The following is a 26,377-nucleotide window of genomic DNA, read 5'->3' on the forward strand; positions in this document are numbered from 1 at the left end:
TATGTAAATGTCTGAAAGCACCTACAACACTAACTTCGCCTTTTTGTACTTGAAGTCAAAGAGAAATTAATGAGCCTCTGAAAATGCCATTGTTCTTTAAGAAGCACAGGCTCCAGATATTTTGAGCTTTTAGTGTTGCTTATTGTAGAGTTTGGAGTGAAAGTGGACTATGGCACCAGGGTTTGTAACAACAGCATTATCTGCATGATACAAGGTACTGATGCTCTGCCTTTCCATTTGTAGAACAAAGTTTGTTCTGCTTTTTCTGTGGTTATGAAAGGCTACTGCTTCAGGATGACATGGGTTCTGAAGTCCAAAATTCAGGTTGATAACATCCATTTTAAGCTGGGTTCTCTCACCCGTAATCTTCACCCCAAAAATTTAGACATATGCAGAAGCAACTTAGTATTAACAGAGCTTGAAGTCTAGTTCACATCCAAAACCTTTCTTGGGATTAGTGGATTTGTCTTTCCTCTTCCTATCTTATCTTCTGGAGTTTGATTAGACACAGAGGTATTGTCTGTCCTTCCTGCTGAAATGGAGTAGAAAGTCTTCAACGAAAAAAACAGAAAACTTATTTTTCACTCCTGTAGACTGGTTGTTGGGACTTTCTCCTGGGAGACTGGAGGAGAAGGAACTGTAGAAGTATTCAAGGACATACTAGTTGATAAAGGAGGCAAACTGACAACAGCCTTCTCTTCTAGCTGTATTTGAAAGAAAGAATTTATGCACTCCATTTTCCAAAGGGCCTACTGTATCCCAAGAAGAAAGAAGGGCTTCTGTGAAGCCTGGAGATGGTTGGAATTTAGACACATTGCTGTCAATAGAATTTCCTCCCCTCTGCCTTAAGCAGCTGCCTCCTTAGCATACTAGCTTCTCCAGATCACATTCCTAGTTGTTGCCAAATGCTTCCCACACATTGTGAAAGGAAACTGTAAAGGAGGACACTAAAATGTGGGCAGTTGTTTTCACTGTGTGGCAAGGTACTGAAGTCTTCCTGTGGTTCTGCCCGTCCTGGGTTGGTCTCACCTAACTCTGTTCTGTTCCAGCTGTCGATTTAAAACGCCTAAATGTAATGGAACAAGTATTACCAGTAAAAGGAAAAAACTTATGTAAAATCTGATAACTCTTATTTTTGCCCATAATATCAGATTTTGAGATAGATTTCCATTCAGATATCAGATATTGAGTTAAATTTCCATTCAGATATAGAAGATTTAAATCAGTAGACCCCAGAAGGAAGGCTCTACATTTTGCATGAACTAGCCCTATATTTCTTTCTCTCCCTTTAAGGATTATTTAGAGTATAGATTGAAATTCCTTTTTCCTAGAAAATGAATTACATTCACGGAATGAATTAATCATGACAGAACAATCTATTAGTACAAGAAACACCTTTTGTTTCAGTATCTATGTAGACTACCTTGTTTTAATGAACTTTTAGTTAGATAACATACGCTTAAGTTCTTGATAATGGCGCTGATCATCTTAAGGTGATTTATGTGGAATGTAGTATCATTTTAATTAAAGCGTTTACACCTTTTGCTATATACTACTTCTTGACAGGCAGTGAAGAGGAACATTTTTGGAGTTCACAAAGCTACTCCTGTACTACCCTCTGCTGGACATAAGAGAGAAGTTCATGAAAAAATACTTGCATTTTAGTTATGAATGGCAGTGATAAATTTAAAATCATTTTTCTTCTTGTACTTTGGCACTCTTATGTTACTATAAATTAAAGAACTATATGTAATAGATTATATTGCAAAGATATAAATGAGGGAAAAGTCCCTTATTTTTTTTAAAATAACATTTTTTTTTTATCCGTAAATCATTATTCTGAACATGGTTTAGAACATTCACATTTGCCAAGTAGGGCAGAGTACATTTGTAGTCTGTAGGATTAGAAACTAAGAGAGAATAATGGCAAGTTTCCGTATGCTCTTCAGTTGAAACAGGGCTGTTGTTATAGTAACTAATCTTTTAGTTTCCTACCTTGCAATGATGCCAATGTGAGATACCTTTACGTGGGCATGGAGCACTTCTGAAGCAGAACACACTGCAATAGAAAAAGTTAAAATGAAAACCTTATTCCCATTCCCTTATTTTGCCTCTTTTGCCTAAGATTCAGTAGTCAAACAAATTTCTGGTATTTTGGTTTTGTATTAAGCTCACCATGTTTCTACTACTGCTTACAAATGTTATCATTTCCTGGAACTAGTGTCGTTTATTTTAGGTCTTTGCTCCATTGCTGTGGAAAGATGATTTCTTGGGAAAACACAAAGCAGTTTGTTTATAAAAAAATAGTGCTTCTTGTGATGTGTCTAGGTGCCAAAAAGCTGGGTGGGAAAGCTGTGTGACGAACAGTGGAGGAGGGGGGAATGTGGTTTTTACCATGAGAAAAGGAATTATTGGTTCATAAATTTCAAGTTCTTTGTACTGTTCACAGAAGTGTAGAGATTTTCTGTTGTTTGTTTTATGTGGTTGAGGCTGCCAAGTCTTAGTAAGCTGAAGCTCAAGGTCTCTGAAGGTTTTTAAACCCTTCTCACGAGACCTGAAAAATGTCCCATAACTTATGCCATTATATTTCTGAGACTTTGAGTGGATTGCCTTTTAAAGACCATTCCTTTAGTTTTCATGATGTTCTTTCTCTCCCCACCATTGCCTCCTAAGTACTTGTTCTTGCCCTGCTAATTGTATCATCTTGAATTAACTTTGTAATGCTGCTATGATGTGGCGGTGACTTGAAGAAAACTTACTGTACTTGAATGATGCCATGTCTGTGTTTAGAGTAGGTGTATGTACGTTAAATAATTTAAGGCTATGTGTGTACTAAATTTCTCTCCATCTACACATGTTAGTATATAAGGTCATGTAAATAAAAAAAAATTGTCAGATCTCAGGAAAAAAAAGCAAAAACAAAAACAGACTTTCTTTTTACTTTCTTGCTATTAGCTTCACTACTAATTTCAGTTTCAGATAAGTGGCAGCAGAAGAAAGGTCTTATTAGAAAGATTTGAAAAAGCTCAGAACAGAAAAAGCTCAGGGAGGACACGTTCCTCAGCTAGTTAAAAGTGCCACCTGTTAAACTTTAAGCTCCTTTCTGTCTTCTATGAGCACACATTCTTTGGCTTACCCTTACTTGATCCTCTGTTCTCTAGTGTCCACCTAGGACTACTGTCACTGTCCAGTATATCCACTAGGCACCACAGTTTTCATAATGAGATCTCTGTGGTGATTCCAAAGTTCATGTTTCTCCAGTGACGTGTTTACCAACATAAGGGACTTTATCATCTCATGTGTCATTGTATTATTCAAGTCCAGGTTGAAGACTGTTTACTCACTCGCTACCAGACCAGAGTTGTTTGAATGCTGTCTTCGGTAGCCCTCATCAGCAGTTAGTAACAAAACACCTGCTATTCTTGTCTGCCTGCTCCTATGAAGTAACATTGTCAGTTCATGCCCTTACACAGGAGTTATAAAGGTCCCCAGGCATTCACCACTAAGTCAGAGTCAGACTCTTATACGATCGTTTACTTCGGCTCGAGCTGGGTGCCTCCGCAGAGGGACCCAAAATAAAGAAATTCTAGGATAATTATGCTCCTTACAGTCTTATTTCCCTGCCTGCCAGTTACAGTCTCTTCCCATCGTCTTTTCTGAGTCGGTGGTCTCTATCCTTTTAATTGGTTCGTGTCTACAGGATGGTTGCTGTGTTCCTGCTTCACAGTGCCTTATCTTACCCAGAGGTTAACTGTTACCTCTGTCCATTGTGTTCTGTATCTTTGAGGGCTGATTCTAGCTGGTCCTGCAGTTGTTCTGTCAGCAGTATCCCACAGGTTTGGTTAAAGTTCAAACTTAGGCCTGCAGACTTCACTACTCCAAGCACTGATGCTAAGTTTAATCAAGGTTATGCCAATGGAAATAACAGTAGTTTTCTTACAGTGGGGTTTACTAGCTATCATGCATGAGAACCAGGAGAGAGAACCTTTTCCTCTTGAGGCTCTATAGAAAGGGAGAGCTGCTCAGGTGTGTTCATAAGCACATTTCCCAACTTGATTGGAAATTGTAAGAGGGCTGGGCTTAATCTCAAGGCAGCCAACCTATTTCAGTTTAGTAGACCGAGCTTCTTACTTTTTTCCTAAGGCTAAGCATATAGGTTATCCTGTAGCCCCCAAGTCAGTGTAGTTGCTGATCTGGTGTTATACCCTAAGCCGGTCAAATATGTCTCCCTTGCCAAGGAGTCCTATTACTCAAGACTTCAGTACATGTGGAATGTTTATACTGAGGATTGACCCCACTTTGTCAGGTTGAAAGAACATTTACCTCAGCGGTTAAGAATTGTTTGTAGTTAACCTACATTGTTATTAACAAGTTGTTTATTATCTGGACAGGAGATGGCTCCACCTTACCATGATCAAGAGGCATCAGCATTTCTAACACTAGGTGGAAGTGGTCAGCCCATCTCCCAAAGAAGTGCTTAGACCTGACGTCCTGGTTTAAGTTATGAATTATAAGGCTATGCTTTTAAGCAGGAAAAAGGAAGATCATAATCTGAATATGGAAGCAGAGAAATATAGTGGGTGGATTACGATCCTGATATGAAAGGCATATATCTCCTCTTCAGGGAAAATTTTATTTTGGGTAAGCATTTCATAGAAGAATTGGACCTCAGCCATGGGGAAATGCAAGTATCCTGGCAACTTGTTGGTAGGATGAGACTGAAAAATCTGGCTGAAGTGATCGAAATACAAGCAGAGAAAAGAAAAATTGCTTCTATTTACTGTATTTAGGCTTAGAAGCTTTTGTAAAAACACTTTTTCTGTTTTTTTCCCTGTTATTTTCTTTGTAATTTATCTGATGATGAAGGGGATTTTGATGTAACTGTAAACATCAGTGTTCCATTTTCGTGGATGTGACATTGCACAAACACAGGATACTGAATTACTCTTTTAGTACTGAATGCCCCAGTATTCGTAAATCTTGCAGTACTTGAAGAAATGGTGAGGGGCTGAGAAAGGTGGAAGCCACACAAACTAGTTTGGGAGATAGCACTACAAAATGTTAGCATGCAGAAAATGTATCCTAGAAACCACAGTAGCACTGGCATGCAACAGGACAATGGAAAAAGTGACTGAATCATAAGACCTCGGAGTAAACATGTAGCATGGTTTTCTACACGGGCTTGCAGTGAAATTTTCTTAGCCATTTTGTTCACTGAAATATTGTATAATGTTTCTCAAAAGTCTGAGTTGTTTCTCAGAAGTTAAAGTCACAGTTTTATCTGTGCTATCACGGAAACAGATCCCAGACATCTTTATTATTCAAGTTAAGGCTGAAATTGGTTCAGCTTGAATATACAAGGAAACTTGGGAGATTCTGTGCATGTGTGTGTGGTATCTTACTTCAGATGTCTGTCTTCATATACCCTGCGTGTGCATGTGGAAGTCATAGATAAGCACCTCTGCTACTGAATCTTACTGGGATAAGCAATGTTAGATAACCAAACACCATAACCACTGGATAAACCCACTTTTTGATTGAATCCTTGAGAAAGAGGTCTCTGACTTGGACAAGAAGTAGTCCAAGTTAGAAAGGAAAGTATTCCCATCTGACTCCCAGCTGAGAGACTGTGGCCCAGATATCTAAGGCTTGCACCCTGTCTCTGTAACTTGTTTTCCCATGGCTTCTTATTTCTAGGCAGGCATTGTGTAAAGCTGTTGGACACGTACGTGGTTCTGTAACACGACAGTGTGATGCTCATCTTTGGTCAGATTCAGAGAGGTTTGCTTGGCTAAGGTGATTCTGGTACTAATATCTTTCTGTTTCTCACAGAGGAGTCCAGAACTGCTCTCCCCACCCCCACGCTCATTATGGAGTTGTTAACATGTATTACAGACTAGAATCATCCCTGGCTTTTCTTTCTTTCCAAAACAGAATGGATAATGGATCTTTCTTGTTATGCAGCATGCAGCTTCTTACCGTGAAGGGAAGTCCCCAAAAGTATCAGTAGAGTGTGTATGAGGCATTATTAGCAAAGTGGGAAAGGTTTTTTATCTGGGGTTATTTTGCAGCTATATTTCTGCCAAATAAAGCTTCAGTTTCATTTTAGACATCCAGGTGCCACTTCTTCAGACTTGGATTTTTGTTGTCCACCTTGCTGTGGTAGTGAATTAATTCTCTACCTGTCAGTTTCCCAAATGATTACTCTACTTGTCTGTGATTCCTTCAGTTGGATGGCTGATCTTTGCTTATTAAATAGCAATTCCAAGATTCTGTTCTTCCAGCAGTCTAAGCAAATCTGAGTTTCTGTTATATTTAATAACTTTTTTTGGTTGCTTAGCAAGGCTCGTGTGCTAATTGCTGGTTATCCCTCTTGAAGCTTCCCTCTTTCCCCTCCAGTAATTTCTCATTTGCTGCTATCAGACTTTGTTTAAATGTGCTGGAAGTATGGTGAGCCATAAGCTGCAGCAATCAAATCCTAGAACCCAGAAAGAAGAAAATTCATTACTCTGCCAGACACAGACAACACCTATGTTATTTCCCAATTTACTTGTGTAATTTTTATGCAAGCTCTTTTAAACATCTGAATCTCTTCTGAGTAAAACAGCTGTTCATACTGGTAAGCTAAGGCTCAGGTTTACATAAGTAATCTGAGACTTTTGAGGAAAATGTAGTTCACTCATCGCTTGATTTCTAGCAATATACCATATTGGTGGCAGTTTCTGTGATGTCCCTAACGCTGACCTGTCTTGCATGAAACTATGTTTTCATTCTCTCCCTAATTTTTTGTTTCCTGAAGCACTGGTGAACTTATTTAAACAAAATTTTAAAGCGAAAGATGCAACAAACTACTGGTATGAAGCAAGGCTTTAAAGAATCAGGCTGTAGAGTTAGATGAAGATTAGAAGCAAGAACAGGAATTGGGACCCTAACCTTGCTAGGAAATCTTGATCTTGAACAAGTCACTTACCCTACCCGTTATTAGAGAGCCTGTCTGTATATTTATCTGTCCCACAGATATTTTGACTTCTAGTAGATAACTTATTTTTCCATGTGTATATTGTCTTGAACCTGTTTGAACTGAACCTGTTTGAATGCTTTCTTTGGATACCTGTCATCTCCACCTAGTTCTTCTTTGGTCAATGCCTAGTATTTATACCTTTTTGGCTGTGTTCTAGACATACTATCTTTTATGCCTGTTGTTAGCTGGGAGCCTGTTTTTCACATTCCACAGATCATCGGGAATCTCTGTAGCTGAAATGCTAGTTTTCCCAGTGCTTCCCTTTTATAGGCATGGTAGTTCTGCAGCTTCACCCTTCAGTGACTTGAGTGATAACTCAAACAAATGAACCTTTTGTAAATACGTCTATTTTTAAATGCAGTATCCTACTTCAGACAGCAGAAGTGGTATGTGGCCACTTCTTACAGGTATCTACTTGTTCCTACATCCTTTTCTTCATTGTTGCAGGATTTTCTTTAGGACTGAAGCGTCTATGTTTCTGGGTATTTGGGTGTCCTTGGACCACCTCTCTTGCCCTTGCAGTTAATGTATATTAGTATCGGCAGTCAGAAAGGGTTGTATTTGCTCTAGGAATCTTCTTCCTTTTGAAATGTTCTCTATTTTTGAAGTAATATACCGAGAACTTTATTTGTTTTCAGTTTTGGAGAACATGATTGCCCCAGTTTTTCATTCTTGTGGAAACAAAGAATCAAGCTGTTTTTTTTTCTTTCTATTTTTAGTTTTCTTCCTGGGACTAATGAAACTGAACTGTTCCAGTGGGCCTCCATTTGAGAGGGAAGATAACCCTTTTTATCCACTCTTTTGCATCAAGTAGAAAATTATTCCCTTCTCTCAGCTGAACAGAGATTGAGATGAAGGTACAGGGCAGAGTTCTCGTTTGGAGTGGTGCCCAGAGAATAAAATAAGACTTAATAGTCAAATGCAGTATAGGGCTTGTGAGTTAGTAAGATAGACCTAAAAGCTTTATTTGCAGAATCACTCTTTTTTCAACTTTTTTCCCATTTTCCAATTTCAATGTTTGCTGTGAAAACAGACACAGTGGTCTGACTCAAACAAGCCAGCCAGAAACTTTTCCTACTCTAAATGTTGTTATAGGCATCTTCCTCACTCTTTCCTTTATTCTGTTAATCAAACTTAAGTTGAATTATATTCAAGGTTATTCTTTCAACACTGTTAAAGAAGAAACAAAATCCAGATAACTTATTTTTATTGTCTACTTACTACTTTTACCAGACTGGCAGTATTCTTCTGTAAAACCATCCTGTTAACAGATGTTGATCTATTGGAAGATGCTAAGGAAGTCCTTCTAACTTGCTGTTGTAGGTAGTTCAATAATTTTACATTAAGGGTAAAGGGGAGTAGGAGTTCTGCTTTAGTAGGTTGTTTAGAAGAGTGGAACTGTTAGAATATAAATCAAGATATTTTCAAGGATAGATCCTGAAGGTGTAGAAGTACAGGGAGAGTATTTGTGTGCTATTTTTTAAATCTATTTTAACTATTTTTTAAGCAGATAAAACTCCTGGAAAGAGGTAAATTTTAAACCTCTCAGCAGCTCTTACTGTGTAGTAGGTTGATAAGTTCCTTGCTGTTGCTCTTTTTCTCTTTAAGTAGGCCTTCTATGGACATCAGTTTCAAAATTCTTTCTTTTGTGTTCCCCCCCCCCCCACCCCCCCCCCGGTGATTCTCTAATCTACAGAAACATAAAAAAGTTAAAATTTATTGCCAAGAACTTTTTTTGTAATGTATATTAATGTTTCTCTCTCTTCACTTAAATATTCAGAATCAGGATGCAGTCCCACATACTTGCTACCTTGTTTCAGTTTCCCAGAATCAATAACTTTGAGTGTATTTATGTAACCTTGAATGAGCTTATGCTAACTGACTTTTTTTACTATTAATTTCTTTCTCTTGATTTCCCTAATTTAACTTGAAGTCAACAGACAGTTTAGGATGCAGTCATTTCAATTCAGTCATCAGTCAAAATGAAAAAAATGTTCATGCTAGGAAATAGTGTAGTTAAAATTGCACGTGTTTTCCATTGTCTTTAGTTACTGCTCATGATAAAATTATTTGTCAAGGTGAAATTCTGTGTCCAGGACTTTATCTAGACGTGCATATCTGGTGATTATTTTTGTGTTTAATGTAACTTTTTTCAAATGTGAATCATTTAAAAAAATAAATAAATAATAGCGTAGCCTACCTTTTGAACTTTTTTGGCCTATCTAAAGCAGGTTTTTTTTTTTTTTTTTTTTTTTGCTTTTCTAAATATTGAAAGATTGGGTAAGAAAGCTGCAACAGTTTAATTCGGACCATCTCACAGTACATAAATGATGCATGCATGTGCAGGTGTTCTGTTGTCTAGAGAAATGTGATAACTGATAAAACTGATCAGGATATTTGCTAAAAGACATCCTGCATGTCTTGGTATTTTCTAGACAAAAACAGCAGAATGGTTACAGGTGAAGGAATGCAGCCATAAAAAGACTAGTTTAGTGCTTTGAAACATTACAGGCGTTGCAGATTTTCAATACAGAGAAACTGTGACTTGTCTAGGGCTGCAAAGCAATCTGTTCTTGGCACCTGAACTGGAAAAAGCTAAATCTTTCCACCAAACAGCATAGTTTTATTGAATCCTGTGATCTTGATTTATCTCATATCTGAAATTGTAGGTACTGTATTGGTATTTCAGTTATATTTTGGAATATACGGGGTGGAGTTATGTTGCATCAGGTGACAATTTTGATGATAAAGCAAATAGTAAGTTAATATGTGGAATGTTTAACTTTGTCTCTTTGCTTTTTAACTCCAGGTACTGTTTCTTGATTCTACAAATGTAGTAGTAACATAATGATATATGTATTTCTTTAGCTAAATATAAATTCATAATTTAATATTCTAGGTCTGTAAAAACTGTAAACTGTATAAACTACGTGTATTTCTTTTGTATGAATCCTCATGATTCTGAAGTATAAGCCGTTCAGATGCCATAGCGGATTGAAGCATGGAATCCTAATAAACTGAACAGAATGAACAGAAGAGTCTCTTTGTTATATTTATCATCTTTTTCTGGGCTTAAATTTCCTCAAAATATATTTTCAGGCAGCTACAGTGAGAATAAAGAAACTGGAAGAAAACATTGAAGCAGAGAGAGCAGCACATTTGGAATCCAAATTCAATTCAGAAATCATCCAGGTAAACTTACTGCTAAATACTTTGTGGAAGTTTACAGTGAAGCAGCTGGTGAAGCTGCTTGTGTCAGGTGAAGACACTAGATTTTTTTTTTTTTTTTTTTTGGTGACTAGAGTCTTAAAATTGTAATAACTGCTACATAAGGGAATGAAATAACAGGAGGGAGAGAGGGTATAAAAACCTGCTTTTTGGTGAACATTAAAAATTATTGGAATGAATGTTAAAAATAAATTAATTTTCCAGCTGTATGTTTGAGGAAGGGATTTCCCCTAGGATTTAAACAGTGTGGGGAAAGGAATTTTCCACAGTAGTTAAACACTGTATTACTATTTAAATATCCTGCCCTATATTTTTGAAATGGTGCTTATTAGAACTATTTAGAGATTTAGTGCGTGCATCTGACTTTTCTGCGCGTGGTAACTTAAATCAATGCTCCCTGAAACTGCTGCTGCAAATATGATTATTCACAGTAGTTTTCAGCTTCAAACAAAATTATGATATCTGCAGTTACCAGTAAAAATTGATTATATGAGAAAACGTAGTGGATAACGTTGAATATTAAATCTTTGTATTATTAAGCTATATCATACAGGATTTCAACTAGTAAGGAAATCATGGTTTATTTTAAAAAAACAAACATGAAAAATTTAAATGACGATTGCTTAGTGATCATACATTAAGTAGCAGATCTTTCACATTTAACTTACCAAAAACTAAATTGAAAAAGGAATTTTGGTATTTTTCTTTTATTTTCTGGGTAACAAAAATAATTACTGCCATTGTTTTGTTAGTTATTTTATTGTTCTCATGATCTTCTCTATTTACAAGCACTTACATTTTTTTAAGTGACCATTGCACTAGTAGAAAGGAAAGATCTTGTTAGTTTCATTCCTCCCTCTCCTTTTTACTACATGCAAAGGAACTGTGAGGGCAACGTTCTCTAAAGTTAGAGACCTCTCTTGTATGGATGAATGACTGATAAGTTTTTCTTCCTCGTTGATGCACATGGATTTTTCAAGTGTGTTTTTTGCCGAGGGGAAGCATAGCCTTTCCTGTTAATCGCACACTTTCACGAGGCCACTGAAAATATAGAGTTCCCCTGGCAAACCTTACTAATAGTTAAAACCAAACCGAACCAACAACAACCACAACCCCTCTCCCCCACCAATGAACCCAGAGACTATCGAAGGAGACTGAGTGGTGCTTTTTGGTCAGCGTATCTCCTTCTCTGTCTTTATTCCATCCTGATTGTATTCATACACTTTGCATGTGTTCAGCACTTTCTCTCTCTATAATTTTATTGTCCTAGAATATAATTATCTTTGAAACAGAATGGAACATGGAGCAGCATTGAAGATCATGGTAGCTTTTCTAACTTGCTTTAATTGCTTTCTTATCGCTTGGTAGTTAAGGATTCGAGACCTTGAAGGAGCTTTGCAGGTAGAAAAAGCCAGCCAAGCAGAAGCTCTTTCCAATTTAGAAATGATCAAGAAAGAGTTCAAAGAAGTAGAAAATGCATATGAGAGAGAAAAGCGCAATGCCCAAGAGAACTTGGAAAAACTCAATATGTAAGTTATCTTTTAAATTTATTGTAAGATGCCAGTAGACAGCTTGTATACCACTTAGAGTTTAAATTCTCTATAGTTTTGAGTCTCTAGAAAATAACACAATCATATGCACTTTAGCAAACCTAGTTAAGGTTCAAAATCTGGTGCTCCATCAGTAACAGGTTCACACTGGTAGGCATTTGGGAAGGTAAAGAAAATAATTGATCTGTTTTGTAGATTATTTGCCAAAGCAGAAATGTTAAGAGATCCAGCTGTCAGTGTTGTATCTCCAGTAGTGTCTGGTGCTTGGGAGGGAAGTAGGAAGAAACATGTGGAATGTGTAAGACAGATTTTTTTTCTCTATACACTTGCATTATTATGAAAACATTACTTCTCACTTCAGCAAGCTAGATTGGTGACTGCTGTTTGGAAGTGGTGGGTTATTTATGGTGAATAATCTCAGTTTTCAGCTTTTGGATAAATGTGGGATGTTTTTGAACCGGTAAGGAAAATGTAGGGAAAGGAGTGAAGTGTGTGAAAACAGACAAAATTACTTGGGCTTCTTTCCCTACTCAGCCCAACCTGCTGTGTCTATGGTAACTGACAAGTTAGTAGGAATTGCTTTGTTGTATTCCTTAGGTAGACAGGAGGATGAACAGTACTGAGCAGTAAATGAAAGGATCTTCCCTGGCTGAACCAAGTAGATCCTGAGGAGAGAAAATTTCAGGGAGAGGAATGGTGTTGGAAGATACAGAACTAAGTAATAGGTTGAAGTGAAGGGTAGTAGTAGGTGACATCTATGGGAAGAAGAGTTTAAAGACTTTATAAAGGGGGTGGTTGCAGGGTGGGGGAGTGAGAAGAGATTCAAGCTAAGAGAATGGATTGGAAAAAGAGGGGTGATAGCCCCTTCAGTCTAGGATTAGGTGGGTCTTTATATGTAAGTATTTATTTTGACTTATTCATGCAAGTACTAGCATAAGACAGTGGAAATTGTTTTTCCTACAAGTTAGGTGAGTTAGTGTGCCTTTCTGAGAGTGCTGAATTTAGCTTCTCTGCGTAGGATTGTAGAGGTGTTTTTAGTAACATATTTATAGCATCATATCCCGTGTTATAAACGTGTTGGCACTTTTCATCAAAGTAATGCCACAAGAGGTCTACGTGTGGGATTGTGCGTTTAGGCAAATTGGATTCACATAAAATCATGGTTTTTTTCTTCAAAGAAAAGGAAATAAAATTTATGTTAATATTTGTGAAAATGCCTGAAATATATCATGATAATCATTTGCTATGAGTCTTCAGGAAGGTAACAGTCTTCACACCTGAGAAGCTTACTGAGTATATTTTGAGACCATCTATGGTCCTAAGAGAACAGTAGTTAATTAGCCTGTAATTTTGTCTGTTCTGGTTGTTCTTGCTTTTGAGCTTGAATTCTTTGACAGCAGTGTATGTGTCATTAAAATAATACCACGTTTTTTGCCTTTGCATGAAATGGAGAAGGCCTGTACCAATGATTTGACGTTTTATTTGTTTCCCAACAAAAAAAAAAAGAGGCAACTCCTTTGTATTTGAAATGAACTTATTTTGAGAAATGGTAGTTGGGTCAGTAGTTCTTCTTAACAATTGGCTTTACGTTTGTGTTCTTCCTGAATATAACTTCTTATTCTTATCCTAAATATGGTCTTTTTTTTTTTTTCCTTCTCTGTGGTAGCTTTCCATTTTCAGATGATCCAGAAAATAAAGAAAATTGATTTTACAGATGAAACCTTTCTCTTCTCTTCAGACTTAAGAGTTTTCTTGAACTAATATTCTTCCAGTGCTTGTTTCTGAACAGTTTCTTCAGTCCTAATAGGGTCTAGTATTCTGAGATCCGTCTTAGTATTTGAGGCTCCACGAGCCAAATTCAGCATCCTGAAATAGAACACAGGACTTTCTGCTTTTTCTTGGCTAATGTCTATTGAATTGTAGTCTAGGACTTCCTAGTCTGTCTTGTCGACATTGCAACATCAGCATGGCTTTCTGTAGTCGGTCAAGGATCTGATGGCTTCCAAGAATCTGCATCACTTACTGTCTCCTTCTGGAAGTTTCTGACATTATTCTTTAGTTGTTTCTGTCTAAGCTCAAGAACTGGTGCTTGCATCATATGAGCAGTTCATGACTGTCATCTTATCTGTCTTCACATCTCTTGTGCTTTTAAAGAAAACAAGTGCATTTGCCCTGTTGATTTTCCTTTGAAGTGCAGGGTAATGAGATTCATGAACTAGAGATACTGCAGACTTAAGGGTGCAATCAGTTCATTCTGGGAATTAATAGGGTCGTAGAAATTGTATTCATGGCTTTTGAAAGTACATAACTTTTGAAGTGCAGAAATGCACTGTTTTTTATCTCTATAGCTGTCTGGAAAATGAATGAGAATGTGGACACGTTTCATATTCAGCTTTGATTTAGTCACAAATAAAGGGTTAAAGCTACTGAAGACTGTCTATATTCTGGTTTTGTTATTTGCTGTGGAATGAATATGGAGTCATGAATTCTGTATAAGTTGTTTTAAAAAATATTTTAATATATTGCACATACAGCAGAAATGTAAAATACGCATTGTGTAAACACACTAAGTCCTGAAAAGAAGTGCTGTTAGGAGTGCTATGTTTTACACGAGGGGTTACATACCAGTAACACAATTTGAGTCACAGGATTTCTACTGCGCTTGATATTTTAATGCTTTTCCCTGTCTGTTTTCAGTTGTTCTTTTTAACTTTAATCACAGTTGTCTTCTCAGGTTAACTTTTATCTCTGCTCAGCTGGGACTTCAATTTACGCTAGGTAGACATTACATTTTTGTAGCAAAAATGTAGAAACAACTTCAAAATTCCTATACATCTAGTTTCTCCACTCTGCCCTGCTTAGGGGCTCTTGCCATTAGCATGTAGTGAGGTCCTTTGGTTTCTCAGAGTTAGGAGTCAGCAAAAATTCCTAGAAAATTAAGCTGAGGAGGATGTAGTGTGATTCTCGGGAATGAAAGAAAGGCTTTCTCAAAGACCTGAATCTTGGGAAAGTCTTTGCAAAACATGAAGTAGCTTTATTTATGCAGTTTTATTAAATCTATATACCCCAAGGATATACCCCTCTTTCCTTTATTTTAACAAATTCTTATTTTCATGTTTCTGCAAGATATTTTTTTCTTAAATATCTGTGTGTAGTAAGATCCTTCCATTTAAACTCTTTTTGCCCTCAGAAAAGTCATAAAATGTCTGGCTCTCTCACAGCACCTCACCTACATGTTTTTTAGAAGAGATGTGAATGATTGGTTTCATAAGAATATCATCACAGTAGACCCGCATTTCCCACCCTGCACATGCACTTAAGCTTCCTTAAGAAATACAGGTTGTCAGAGCATTCCATTCCTGTTAACTGTGTTATTTTCTCAGCTGAGCAGAGAGCTTTTATCTCAAGATGTGGTCTTAAGTGGAGCACTGGCTCTGCAAGAAGTAATGCTGTCCAATTGTTGCCATGTGAAGTGCCGCTCTCACTTTTCATGTTACTTGCTTCCTTATTGACTATGAGTAGTCTTTCAACCACTCTATATTTCTTCTAAACACATTTAAAATGGAAATTATATTTTCTAAATAAGTCAGTATCAGAGAAGTGAGTCTTTAAGGCCTGAATTTTTATTATTATTATGATACATTTTGAGAATCAAGTGATAATAAGGATAAGTCAATTAGAATTAGAAGCATTTTGGATGGTGGCTTAGGAATTTTGAATTGGTTTAGGAATTTGGTAAATCATTAAAACTTCAGAAGTTTTACCACAAGATCACATTTTAATGTTATATTTTAAATTAGTAACGTTAGTTAAAAATTAATAAAATCTGTGTTAAACCATTCAGATCAGCATATGGATAATTGATAAATATTAAATTACGTTCAACTGTGTGGCATCCAATAATTTTTAATTCCATGTGAGACTTAATCTAGATGTGCAAAGCTATTTTTTAAAAAACAAAGGGATTTGTCTATGTGATTATAATTGTTATGAACTGAGATGTTATGGATGTCTTAGAAAAATCAGGAGAACTATAAACAAACAAAAACCCAAATCTCAAAAAAGGTATTTTTTTTTTCTTTAGGGAATATACATTTTGTATCTGGAATTACTTTATAAAATATCTGACCATGTTTTTATTATGGCTAAGTAAGTATCGTAATTTAACACTAGAGAATATGGTTCTTACAGTTATGGTAACAGTTGTATTAGAGATTTTGGTGTAGTGCTTACAGAGGAGTAAGTACTCATGTTACTGAAATGTGACAAGACCCTTAAAAAGCTTTTCTTCCTTTTCCTTTAAATTGTATAATTCTATCCAACATTTCTTTCCCAGGAAAGCAGATATGCCTTATTCTTATTTGTTCTGATACAGCAAAGAATTCATGCCTACTTAAAACACCTGTTCATTGGTTCTATGTGTTAAATTGGATACCAGAATGATCTTTGTTTAATATCCAAACAATGTTTTTCATTGCTTCAGATCAGCTGTTGATTCAGGCAATTGTGTGTAGCAGCTTTTGCCAACTGAATATTTTGAAAATTCTGTGCTTTCAGAGAACGCAAATCTTCCCATGTAACTTAACACAGTCAAACAATTGGAGGTTGTCTTAACAGACCTTAAAGAAACGGAAACAGCCTATCTGAAAAACTTTTGTCAATCCAAATTTCTGAATTTCCAGAGCTCCATGAAGATAGGTAGTGAAGCTCAGATGGACCATGAGTGTACTCATTTCCCTTGAGATGCTTCTATGTGGTGGGCATATACTGTCCATTTTGTTTCCCCTGACCTTTTTATGCTTTGAAATATACAAGTATAAATAATGCCAGGGATTGTTTTCTCAAGATCCCTCCAGAGAGAAGGCAAAGAACCTTTGATCCACCTACATGTCAAGGCTGCGGTCCTGGGCGGCATACAATGTCTTTTTCTTTCAAGCCATGGTTTGGCACCCTAACATATTTTCCTTTCTCCTGTAGGAGTCCGACAAGTTTGTCTTTAAGCTCTATCTTGAAAAGTCTTGGAGACTTCCATTTGTTGGGTTAGAACACTTCTATTACGTATTAGCTAGACTTGGTGTAGCATAAACAATATCAAAGGCAGAAACTTTACAAAGTTCTAAGAACTTATTTTCTCAGAAAAAAATGGATGTAATAGCTGACACCAAGCAAACCAACTTTTCTGGGTTGCATAATTTATTAATTAACTCTAAATCCAGTAGCACTATGTAAATTGGAAGCAACTGGGAATTTGGCTCGCTCTGTGAATTTACTTTCCTTGAAGAGAGAGAGCGTGCTATAAAATAAATTGGAACTCCTTTTGCTGTGTTTTTCAGAGCTGTGAGGGTAGGAGCAACTTTTGAGGACAGGAACAGACAAATTCTTTATTTAAGAATAAGTAGTAAACGTACTACAGCTGAAAGTAATTTAGAGAGGTTGAAGAAGCAGCGTGTAGGTATATATTTTGAGCACTGATAACATACTATGTAATCTAAAAGATAATGTTGAACTGTAAGAAATAAGCCAAAGACCAAATGTGATAATATTGATTCAGAAGTTTAGCAGTTGGAATTACTTTCATTTGGATTACTTTCAATTCTAGGGAGACAACAGTTAGAAGAGAAGAGACAAGAAAGAGATACTGGGTATGCCTACTATTAAGAGTTATGTCATAGAATAATTCAGATTGAAAGGAACTGTAGGAAGTCTCTAGTCCAACCATTTGCTCAAACCAGGATCAGTTATGAGACGAGGTTCCTCAAGAATTGGAGATGGCTCAACCTCTGTCAGTGCTTAACTGTTTTCATGTTGAAAAAGTTTCTCCTTATCTCTAGTGTGAACCTCTCCTGTTTCAGTTTATAATCACTACCTCTTATCCTTTCTCTTCGGCCTGGCTGTATCTTTTTGATAACCTCCTCTTAGGTATTGGATGGGTATGTGAGGTCCCTCTGAAGCCATCTCTTCTCCAGGCTGAACATGCCCTTTCTTTTCAGCCTCTTCTCATATGGCCTGCACTCCAGCTCCCGACCCTCTTGGTGGCTATCCCCTAGACTCACTCCACTCTGTCAACATTTTTCTCATATTGGGGTCTCAAAACTGGCTACTATTCCAGATGTGATGCAATGAGTGTCAAGTAGAGGGCAATAATCACTTGCCTTGATCCACTGGCTATGCTGCTGTTAACACAGCCTAGGATGCTATTAGCCTTCTTTGCTGCTGACTTTTATTTAGCTTGCTGTCTACCACGATCTGCAGGTCCTTTTGAGAAGAGCTCCTCCTCAGCCCTATTGTTCTAGGGGGCTCTCCCTTCATCAAGTGCATGTTGGCCCATTCCTCCTGCCTGCTTAGGTCCTCTTAATGGCAGTGACCTTCCCCTGGAGTATATAGGCTGTTCCTCCAGTCCAGTGTCATCTCCAAACTTGATGAGATTGTACTCCTTGCCTCCTCCGGGTCATGGGTAAAGATGTTAAGCAGGACAGATCCTGTATTTCCTGCCTTGTTCTTTTGCTCTTTTTTGAAGATAGGTTTTATATTTGCCTTTCTCCAGTTGTCAAGGACCTCCCCTGATCTCTATGACCTTTCAAAGATGATAGGCAGTAGCCTTGCTTTGACATTGGCCAGCTCTGTCAGCACCTGTGGATGTAGTCCAGCTGGTCCCTTTGACTTTTATGGGCTGAATTCTCAAAAATAATCCCTGATAAAATATAAAAATAATCCTCATCCACTACTGGCAGTTCTTCTCTTTTAGCCCTTTTACTTATCAGAGGGGCTTGAGAGACTTTGTCACTGAAGACTGAGGCAAAGAAGGCATTGAGTACTTCTGCCTTATCTGTGCCTGCTGTCACTAACTTACTTGCTCTGTGCAGAAGCAGGTCCATATTTTCTTTCTTTCTATATTGCAGTGGTAAAAGCTCTTCCTCTTGTCCTTGACATCCTTTACAAATGTCAATTCTTAACGAGCTTTGACTTTCCTAATGCTATTCTTACATGTGTAGGCATTGTTTCTAAATTCTGCCTTTTTTCTCTGTCCATGCATCTTTCTCCTGTGTACTGCCGTTTTGCATCAGAGTTCTTGCATAAGTTGCCTCTTTGGGCAAGCCAGGCTCTTGATGTATCTCCTTGTTCCTGAGTACCAGAACTCAGTACATGGACTGTTCTTGCATAAGAACCTTTAAAGTTTTCTGAGAGAATCTGCTGGTTGAGAAGTTTGATGTCATGCCATTAGAGTAGACTACAGTCATATATGTGGACACTTTAGGAGCTTGCTCTGTTCTTGAAATCAGGGATGAATATGCAAGATTTCACTTGGTCTTTCTCCAGAGAGCTACTGTGTTAACTGAAATATGATGAAATCTGTTTGTTAAATGTAAATTGGAAGCCATATCAAGATGACCAGATATACTTATGACTGGAAGCCTAACATAAGCCATTGGTAACTGAAAAGAAGATACCACTTCTTGAGAGACCTTTCTTGGAAAGCATGTAGAACCTTTTTCATTTAAGAAATGCAGCTTTTGAAGCTTTATAAAATGCAAACATCACATGTGTTGTTGATTATATTTAAAAGTATATAACACGTTGGCAGAAATATTTTTGTGAAAGTGTTTTAATGCTGAAATTTTTCAGATTAGAAAAAGAGTATTTTTCCACAAACAAGCAACTGAATGAGGAGATTGAGGAAAAGAAGAAGGTAATTACAGACCTCTCTGAGAAACTGTGGGCTAATGAAAAAAGTTCCAAAGAATTACAGAATGAACTGGCAATGGTAAGACAGAAGCCCTGCGGCACTTATTCTTTAGGTTTTTTTAGACATAATGTGAACATAAAATGAGTCTGTTGTACTAACCAGTGAAAAGATTCTGCCATTTTGTTATTCTGTGACTTTAGTCGTGTTACTTTACCTCCCTGTCGTAGTTTTTTTTAAAAAATGAGTAAATGAGGAGCTAATTTGAAAACATATTTAAATGATACACTATGTTTTTAACTTAACAGTTATCTGCAGAAAACAATTATTTTAAAACTATGCCTGTGAGTGGAAAAGTAACTTATCTTTACGTTCTTAGAGAAGATAGTGATTGATTTAGACATGGATTATGATTCCTTTTAGAGAATGGGAGCATGAGTTTCGATATTTTTTACTTAGCCATTGTAAACTTTTGATACTGGCTTGCAAATTTCTGCTCTTTCTGTCTCTTGAAGCTGTGTGTGTGGGAGGTAACTACGGTCTATACCATGCTGCTGACAGATTCCTTGTCAGTGAAAAGCAGCAGAGACCTACATCAAAGGATCTTCAGGCTTTTTGCTGTATTCTCTTGTGCTTATCAGAAAAATTGCAAACAGTTATCCCTTAAATCTTTTCTATCTGTAGACAACTACATGATGAAAAAATAGATTTAAGTAGACAATTATTATAACTTCATTGGCTATAGATAGTCAAATAGATAAAATTTTCCAGTTAAATAGTGTTCAATTAGAAATGGAGCCTGTAAATGACAGTAAGTGCCTTGTGGAGTAAATTTACTTAACAATTATGGATTCTCAATCATTGATCTTAAAATCATGTGATTTCTGTATATGATTTCTAGAAGTGTCATATATTTTAATTCAGCTAGGAATTAGTTCATGGAGGTCTCCAGCCTGTGTTTATAGAGTCTGATAAGCTGTTGGGTTGGGATTTGCTGACTAGGTGATTCCTCTTCATTCTGTAGTCTGAAAATAGAGCAATTAAAAGAGCTATTAGGATGTTTTGTATATAGGTACTTTGATTTCTCATATACCCATCTCTGCTGCTCTTGGCAATATTTTAGTGCATCGCTTCCTACAACTGACACTTACTTTGCTTTCAAAATTGCATTGGTTGGCCGTTCTTACAGTAACTTGCAATGGTTGTGAGTGTGAATGGCAATGCATTCAGTGATTTCAGAGAGCAATGCTTACAGGATTTCAAGTGATGCCAAATGGTTAATCTGCCCTTTTAGTCTTGGAGGCTATGGTACTACTCTGTATGTTGTTTCAGTGCTATTGTTCTCCAGATAGATTGGTAACTAATACATTGAAAAAACCAAAAAGTTGATAGTCATTATCATCTTCTTTCTGGGAATTTTACAGCTTCTTCCATCCAAGTGTATTTTAATGTATTAAAAGATACTTGCTGGTCTAGTTAGTTTGGAGAAGTCATCTTATCTAGCACAAAGGGAATAAGAAGAAACAAAAACAACAGTGTCTTGTAACTGTTTTCCATAGTGATATATAAAATATGATATTTATTAATGTAAAATATGAACTCAAAGCTGACAAGCTTCAACTAAGAATCATGGTCACATGCTAACTCTAGGATATGAATTTTCCCTTTTATTTTGTATTCCTTAGTAAAGTGTATGTTGTATCTTGACAGATTAAAATTCCAGGAGAAAATTCTAGTTTTGGCTATGGGTTTTGGTAATGGCAAAATCATTAAATGGGGTACTCAAAATGAGCAGTATGTTCCTGAAAAGGAAAAAAGCAGAATGGATTGTTTCAGTTAAGAAAAGTGTCTTGTTCACACAGAACTGATTGTTTTAAGTGTTACATTGGAATGATTTCAAACCACAAGACCATCTTGAACAGGTTAAAAAAAATATTCAATTCTTGAGCAGTTGTATTACTTGTCCCCTACGGAATTAGATTTTTTTCGCCTTGGATGGCTTAATATTTTTCCTGAAGACTTTCAGGTTTGTTTGGGAAGCAGTAGTGGCTGTGTGTGGTCCTGTTTACTCAGTCTGGAAAACTTCTTGCTCTTTTTCTTCCCAAAATGAAAAAGCAGAAGGCTCTAGCAAAAACTCAATGTAGATAACATTGTTATCAGGCTTCCCTATACCCATACTGACATTGTGTGAAAACGTCAGTGTGTTCTCTTCCCTTCATTTCTCCCTCCTGCTTTCTTGGTCTATCTATTACTTTTTTCTATTTTATATTAGTATTAGACATTCTGAATATGTTCTTTTGCACTGCAGACTGATAACCTTATGTTCGGTGGTTTCTCATTGTGCTGCTGTAATACAAGATAATGTTTTTGTTTATAAAATGTTTCAGGAAATATTACCAAATCAGTGAAGGCCCTTTGTTTTTGGAGAAGCAGACTTATATGGAGACCTAATACATTATTTGGAAACTTTTTATGTCAAAAAGAACATTTTTCTGTATGGCTCAGTTCAGTATACAGTAAAGTAGTTATTCTACTTTTACTTTTAAATACCAGCATGTTGCAGAAGTTTGCCAGAAATTTGCAAGGATCAAATGTGATAGGATCTGTTAGTATCAAACACAACTACTTATTAATGTTCAGCATGGGCAAGATCTCAAGATTTCCACTGTGCTTTTACTAAGGAAATTGGTCTCAGGTTTGTCATTATTTCCCACTAGGATTTTAAGAATTGTTGATTAAAGAATAGAAATTTGGAAGAATGACCATTGTGGTTCGGAACTTGCTTTAAACTGGAACAGCGCCAGCTGTATTCCTGCCCCATGAAAAGAATAAGTGTTGTCTTGAATAGTTTTAAAAGTTACTCGAGATATTTAGATTTCTGGCACCTTGTAGTGGATGATCTCTAGTTTTTAGCGGTGAACAAGAGGGAGAGCTTTGTTTTACGAGAAATGTGTATTGAAATTTAGGGAACTTGCCAATTCACTGAAAAGCATATTATTAGGAAATTGCAGTCATCACAAATAGCTCATTTTAGTGTAAATGTCCAATTTGGATGCATTATGTTTTCATTTCCTCCTCCTGGTACAGATGCTATCAGGAATAGTATAATTAGTGTGTAAGTAGTGTAATAGATTATACCTGAGGCTTGTCTGTCTTTGCTTGATGGCATACAAAACACTGTCTCACTGGAGTGCATGAATGTACTGTACATGTACTGTATACATTTAGACAGCCTTCTACATTATTACAAAATGAAAGTCAGGTTGAAAGTCAAGTTGAATGTGTTTGTGAACATAGTTCCTGTACACTGCACTGGCAATAGCCATTATAATATATATAATATAATAGCCATTATGAGTAGCACTGTCTTAAGTATTAGTTGAACAGAAAATAAGACACCCTAAAGATTATGATTCTGCTGTACAAATTCTAAGGAGCAGAATCTGCTACTGAAAGACAAAGATGTGAATCTAATGTGGATAATTTAACGTGTACCAAGATTTTTTGTTTCAATATTTAAAAATAGAGAGGCGCAGTCTGTGTTAAGTGAGTGCTAAAGATTGTTGAATGTTTTGTTAGCTTGATTCTTATTTTGCTTCCTTTAACTCCGTGGTCGAATATTCCTAACACCCAGATAATAGTTCCTTTTTTGTCCTAATTTAAGGAGAGCTTTCAGTCTATAAAATAGGCTGAAATAAATAAATAAAAGCCACTGATATCAAGCATATGCTTAAATGATCTTCTAAAATGAAATCAGTTTCATAGTTTGCTCTGGAAATGGTGATGTCAGTCAAACCTTGATGCCCCAGTGTTTGAAGACAGGCACCTAAAAAATACTTTTAAATTGCCAGGTTTTGATTTTTTTTTTAAATACTTAAAAAAAAAAACAAAAAAAACTAAAGAGAAGTTTCACAAAATTCCCTCCCACAAAAAGTTTGTTACCATCCTCTTTAGGGGACTAGAATAATTCAAATAAAACTTGAGCATTTTTGAGGAATTTTATTTCAGGTGATTAAGACTGAAATATTAAATTTCTTAAGAAATTATATTTAATTTGTCCATGGCGGGACACTTTTTAAAGCCACTTCTATGGACTTCTGAAAATTATAGCTATTATAAGAAAATAAAGAAACCGGATGAAGTATTTAGTAGTCAGATAACTTAAGCAAAAAGAAATAATAGGCTGAGGAGAGAGTTTGGTAGCGAGGAGGTGGTTTTCTTTTTAATATTCATGCTTGGCTGCTTAACGCTTGTGGCATTTTTCTATTTTACAGAACATGTAAAACGTTTTATGTTTTATGTTTATGTTCTGGCTGCTCCAGAACCATGGAGCAGCCTTTTCGCACTTATTTCTATAAACGCTCAGCTCTGGTTCCTCAAAGATCATGCACAGGAAACATTCTGGTGCTTTTGTAAGCCACTTACTCAAGGAGTAGCTGAGCATCCTGTTTTCTGGTGGCATTGTGGATAGTGGTAACTGTGGCACTTGCTCTGGCATCTCCACGCAGGGCTTGTATTACAAACCAAGTAAGTGAATTAGTCCAAGTGCAAAGAGAGCCACAGAAAAATAAACAAACAGGAGAAACCTTGTAACTGTTTCCAACAGGGCAGGCAGTGCTCCTGAGAAATTCCTTCCTGGAGTTTCAGACTACAGGACTATACCTGGGTTCACTGCGTTAGCAGGGCGGTTCACATCCATGCAGGCCTTCTGCCACCTTTGCTTTACTTCCTGCTTGTCAGGACAGCCCATTCTTGAGCTTGGAGGAGGTGATCCTTGAAAATCACCTTCTCTAAGGTCATGAATGGTCCATCCCAATGAGGACAGCCATGGAAATCAAGTGCAGTCAGCAAAGAAGCTGACTTCACAAGTGTACCTTCATGCCGTTCTGCTAGTCTGGGCGGGTAAACATACTCTTAAGTAAGGGCTTTAGGGCTCTGTCACCGTATTTCCCTTTTGAAGCTATTTGAGGAACGCTCCCCTAAGTACCTTCATAGTAGATGTACAGAAATGGTCTCCCCTAACACAATTGTAATGGTGGGCAGGAGTACCATGGGAAGTTAATCTCATCTCCTGGAATAGCTGAATCTGGAAGAAGACATCTTTCAGGAGCTGCAGTTGATTTTACGTTTGACTTCTGCGCTCTTGTGGAATCCATTTTCCTTTTGGAAGTATAAAGTTGTTAACAATAGCGTTTGTTCAGCCTGAAGAAAAGAAAGCTAAGTGAGATCTGACTACTGCCGTCAGCTACCAAATGAGCGTTTATGGAAATGACAGACCCACAACCCTCTTAGAAGTGCGCAGCAAAAGAATAAGAGGAAACACATAAGTTTTAGAAAAGGATGTTCTAGTTAGCTGTGTGAGGGAGAGAAAAGATCACAGTGAGGGTGGTGAGATACTGGAACAGGTTGCCTGGAGGGATTGTAGAATTTGTGTCCCTAGAGATGCAAAAAACTGGACTGCACAAAATCCTGAGCAACCTAACCTGGCTTTAGGGTTGACCGTGCTTTGAGTGGGGATTGGGACCAGATGACTTCCAGAAATTGAGTCAGCTTAAATTATTCTGTGTTTCTATGACATTATACATTCTTATTAAATACCTCTCAGTGGAATGTAAGAAATCAATTTTTATTTTCAGATCCTTTTGAATTCATACCTTTGTTTAGTTTTCCAACAATAGTTTACATAATTTTTCTTAAATCTGTAACAGCGGGCGAGACTGATTCAAAACAGGAGTTAGAAAGGAAGGGTACTGAATTGTTTGCAGCTAAAGTACAGAACAAGTGGCTAGTGTAAGAAACGTCCATTTGTTCTTTAATACTGTTAAGAAAGTCTGAAATTGGCTTAGAGAATGTAGATGCAGTCAGCGAATAGAGCACAGAGAAGTGCTGAAGACCAAATAAACTGGAATATACTGAGACCTAGTGGTGGCAAGTTAACTAAACTGAATGGAAAAACTTGAAGGGGAAGATAGAAAATAATTCTCATGTTTGATTTTTCCACAGGAAAAGATTTTTGTGAGAAGATCTAGTCTGACCTTGTCTATACGGGAGTGTTTTATATTAAAAAAGAGAGTATTTGTTTTATTGTGATACTGATCATGTTTCATTTTCTTGTTTGTAATATGTGCAGTCTCCAAGATGAAGAAGTACATTAGGGCAAATGATTTTAATGTATTTGCATCCTACAAAATGTTGTTAGCTGGAATTCAAGAAATACAAGCTCTGTTTATATAGAGAGCTCTATGTAGAGAAGAAGAGAAAATTATTTATTTTTGGATATATACAGAAATAGTTTCAAAATTCTGTATGAAGTGTAGTGCAAATTCTCACACAAGGAAAGGCATGTAAATGGTACAGGGGACCTAACATTGAAATACACATATGAATAATATATTAGTTGATATACAGTACATATAATTAATATTGAAAGAGTAAAGTAAATTTATAAAATATTTAAACTGAATAGTGAAGAACACTGCAGAGAATTAGCTTGCCAGTTATATGCTACCAGTATCTCGCAATTTTCATGGGGAGGATGTTTCTCACACTTGAGAAATTGACCAGATCCTACATATGCAATGAAGCACAGTTGAAGCAATAGTTTATAGGTATTATAGAAAACAGAGCAGGATTCTTCCCAGTGCAAAGAGGGTAAACTTCCATAATAAAATAAAAGAGGAAATGATTCAAATAGGTGTTATAATTTAGAATAAAAATAAACTGAGTAGTTAATAGTAATGGGACATCTTTAAACATAACCTTTGACATAAAAAATGGTGAAGAGATAGTTAAATCTCCTCTTGACCTTTTTTTTTTTTTTCTAGTAACTGCCCAGATGTATCACTTTTTGTCAGTGGGCTGCTAAAATTACAGGTTTGTTTGAAAAGTAAAATCTAT

At 36.7% G+C, this 26,377-nt stretch overlaps 1 protein-coding gene across 9 annotated transcripts in view; it reads left to right on the forward strand.

Moving 5' to 3' along the window:
• Nucleotides 1-26,377, forward strand: part of CCDC171 (coiled-coil domain containing 171) — a 162,714-nt gene that overhangs the window by 24,025 nt on the left and 112,312 nt on the right. For all 9 annotated transcript variants that reach the window (XR_011137725.1, XR_011137726.1, XR_011137727.1 and 6 more), the window contains 3 exons: nt 10,121-10,213; nt 11,618-11,778; nt 19,423-19,561. Coding sequence is in view for 6 of the 9 variants with exons in the window: in XM_068927238.1 (XP_068783339.1) it covers nt 10,121-10,213; nt 11,618-11,778; nt 19,423-19,561 (393 nt within the window). In the remaining 3 variants the exon portion in view is untranslated. The remainder of the gene's footprint in view (nt 1-10,120; nt 10,214-11,617; nt 11,779-19,422; nt 19,562-26,377) is intronic.

Source organism: Struthio camelus, chromosome Z (assembly GCF_040807025.1).
Source record: "Struthio camelus isolate bStrCam1 chromosome Z, bStrCam1.hap1, whole genome shotgun sequence".
Taxonomy (NCBI): Eukaryota; Metazoa; Chordata; class Aves; order Struthioniformes; family Struthionidae; genus Struthio; species Struthio camelus.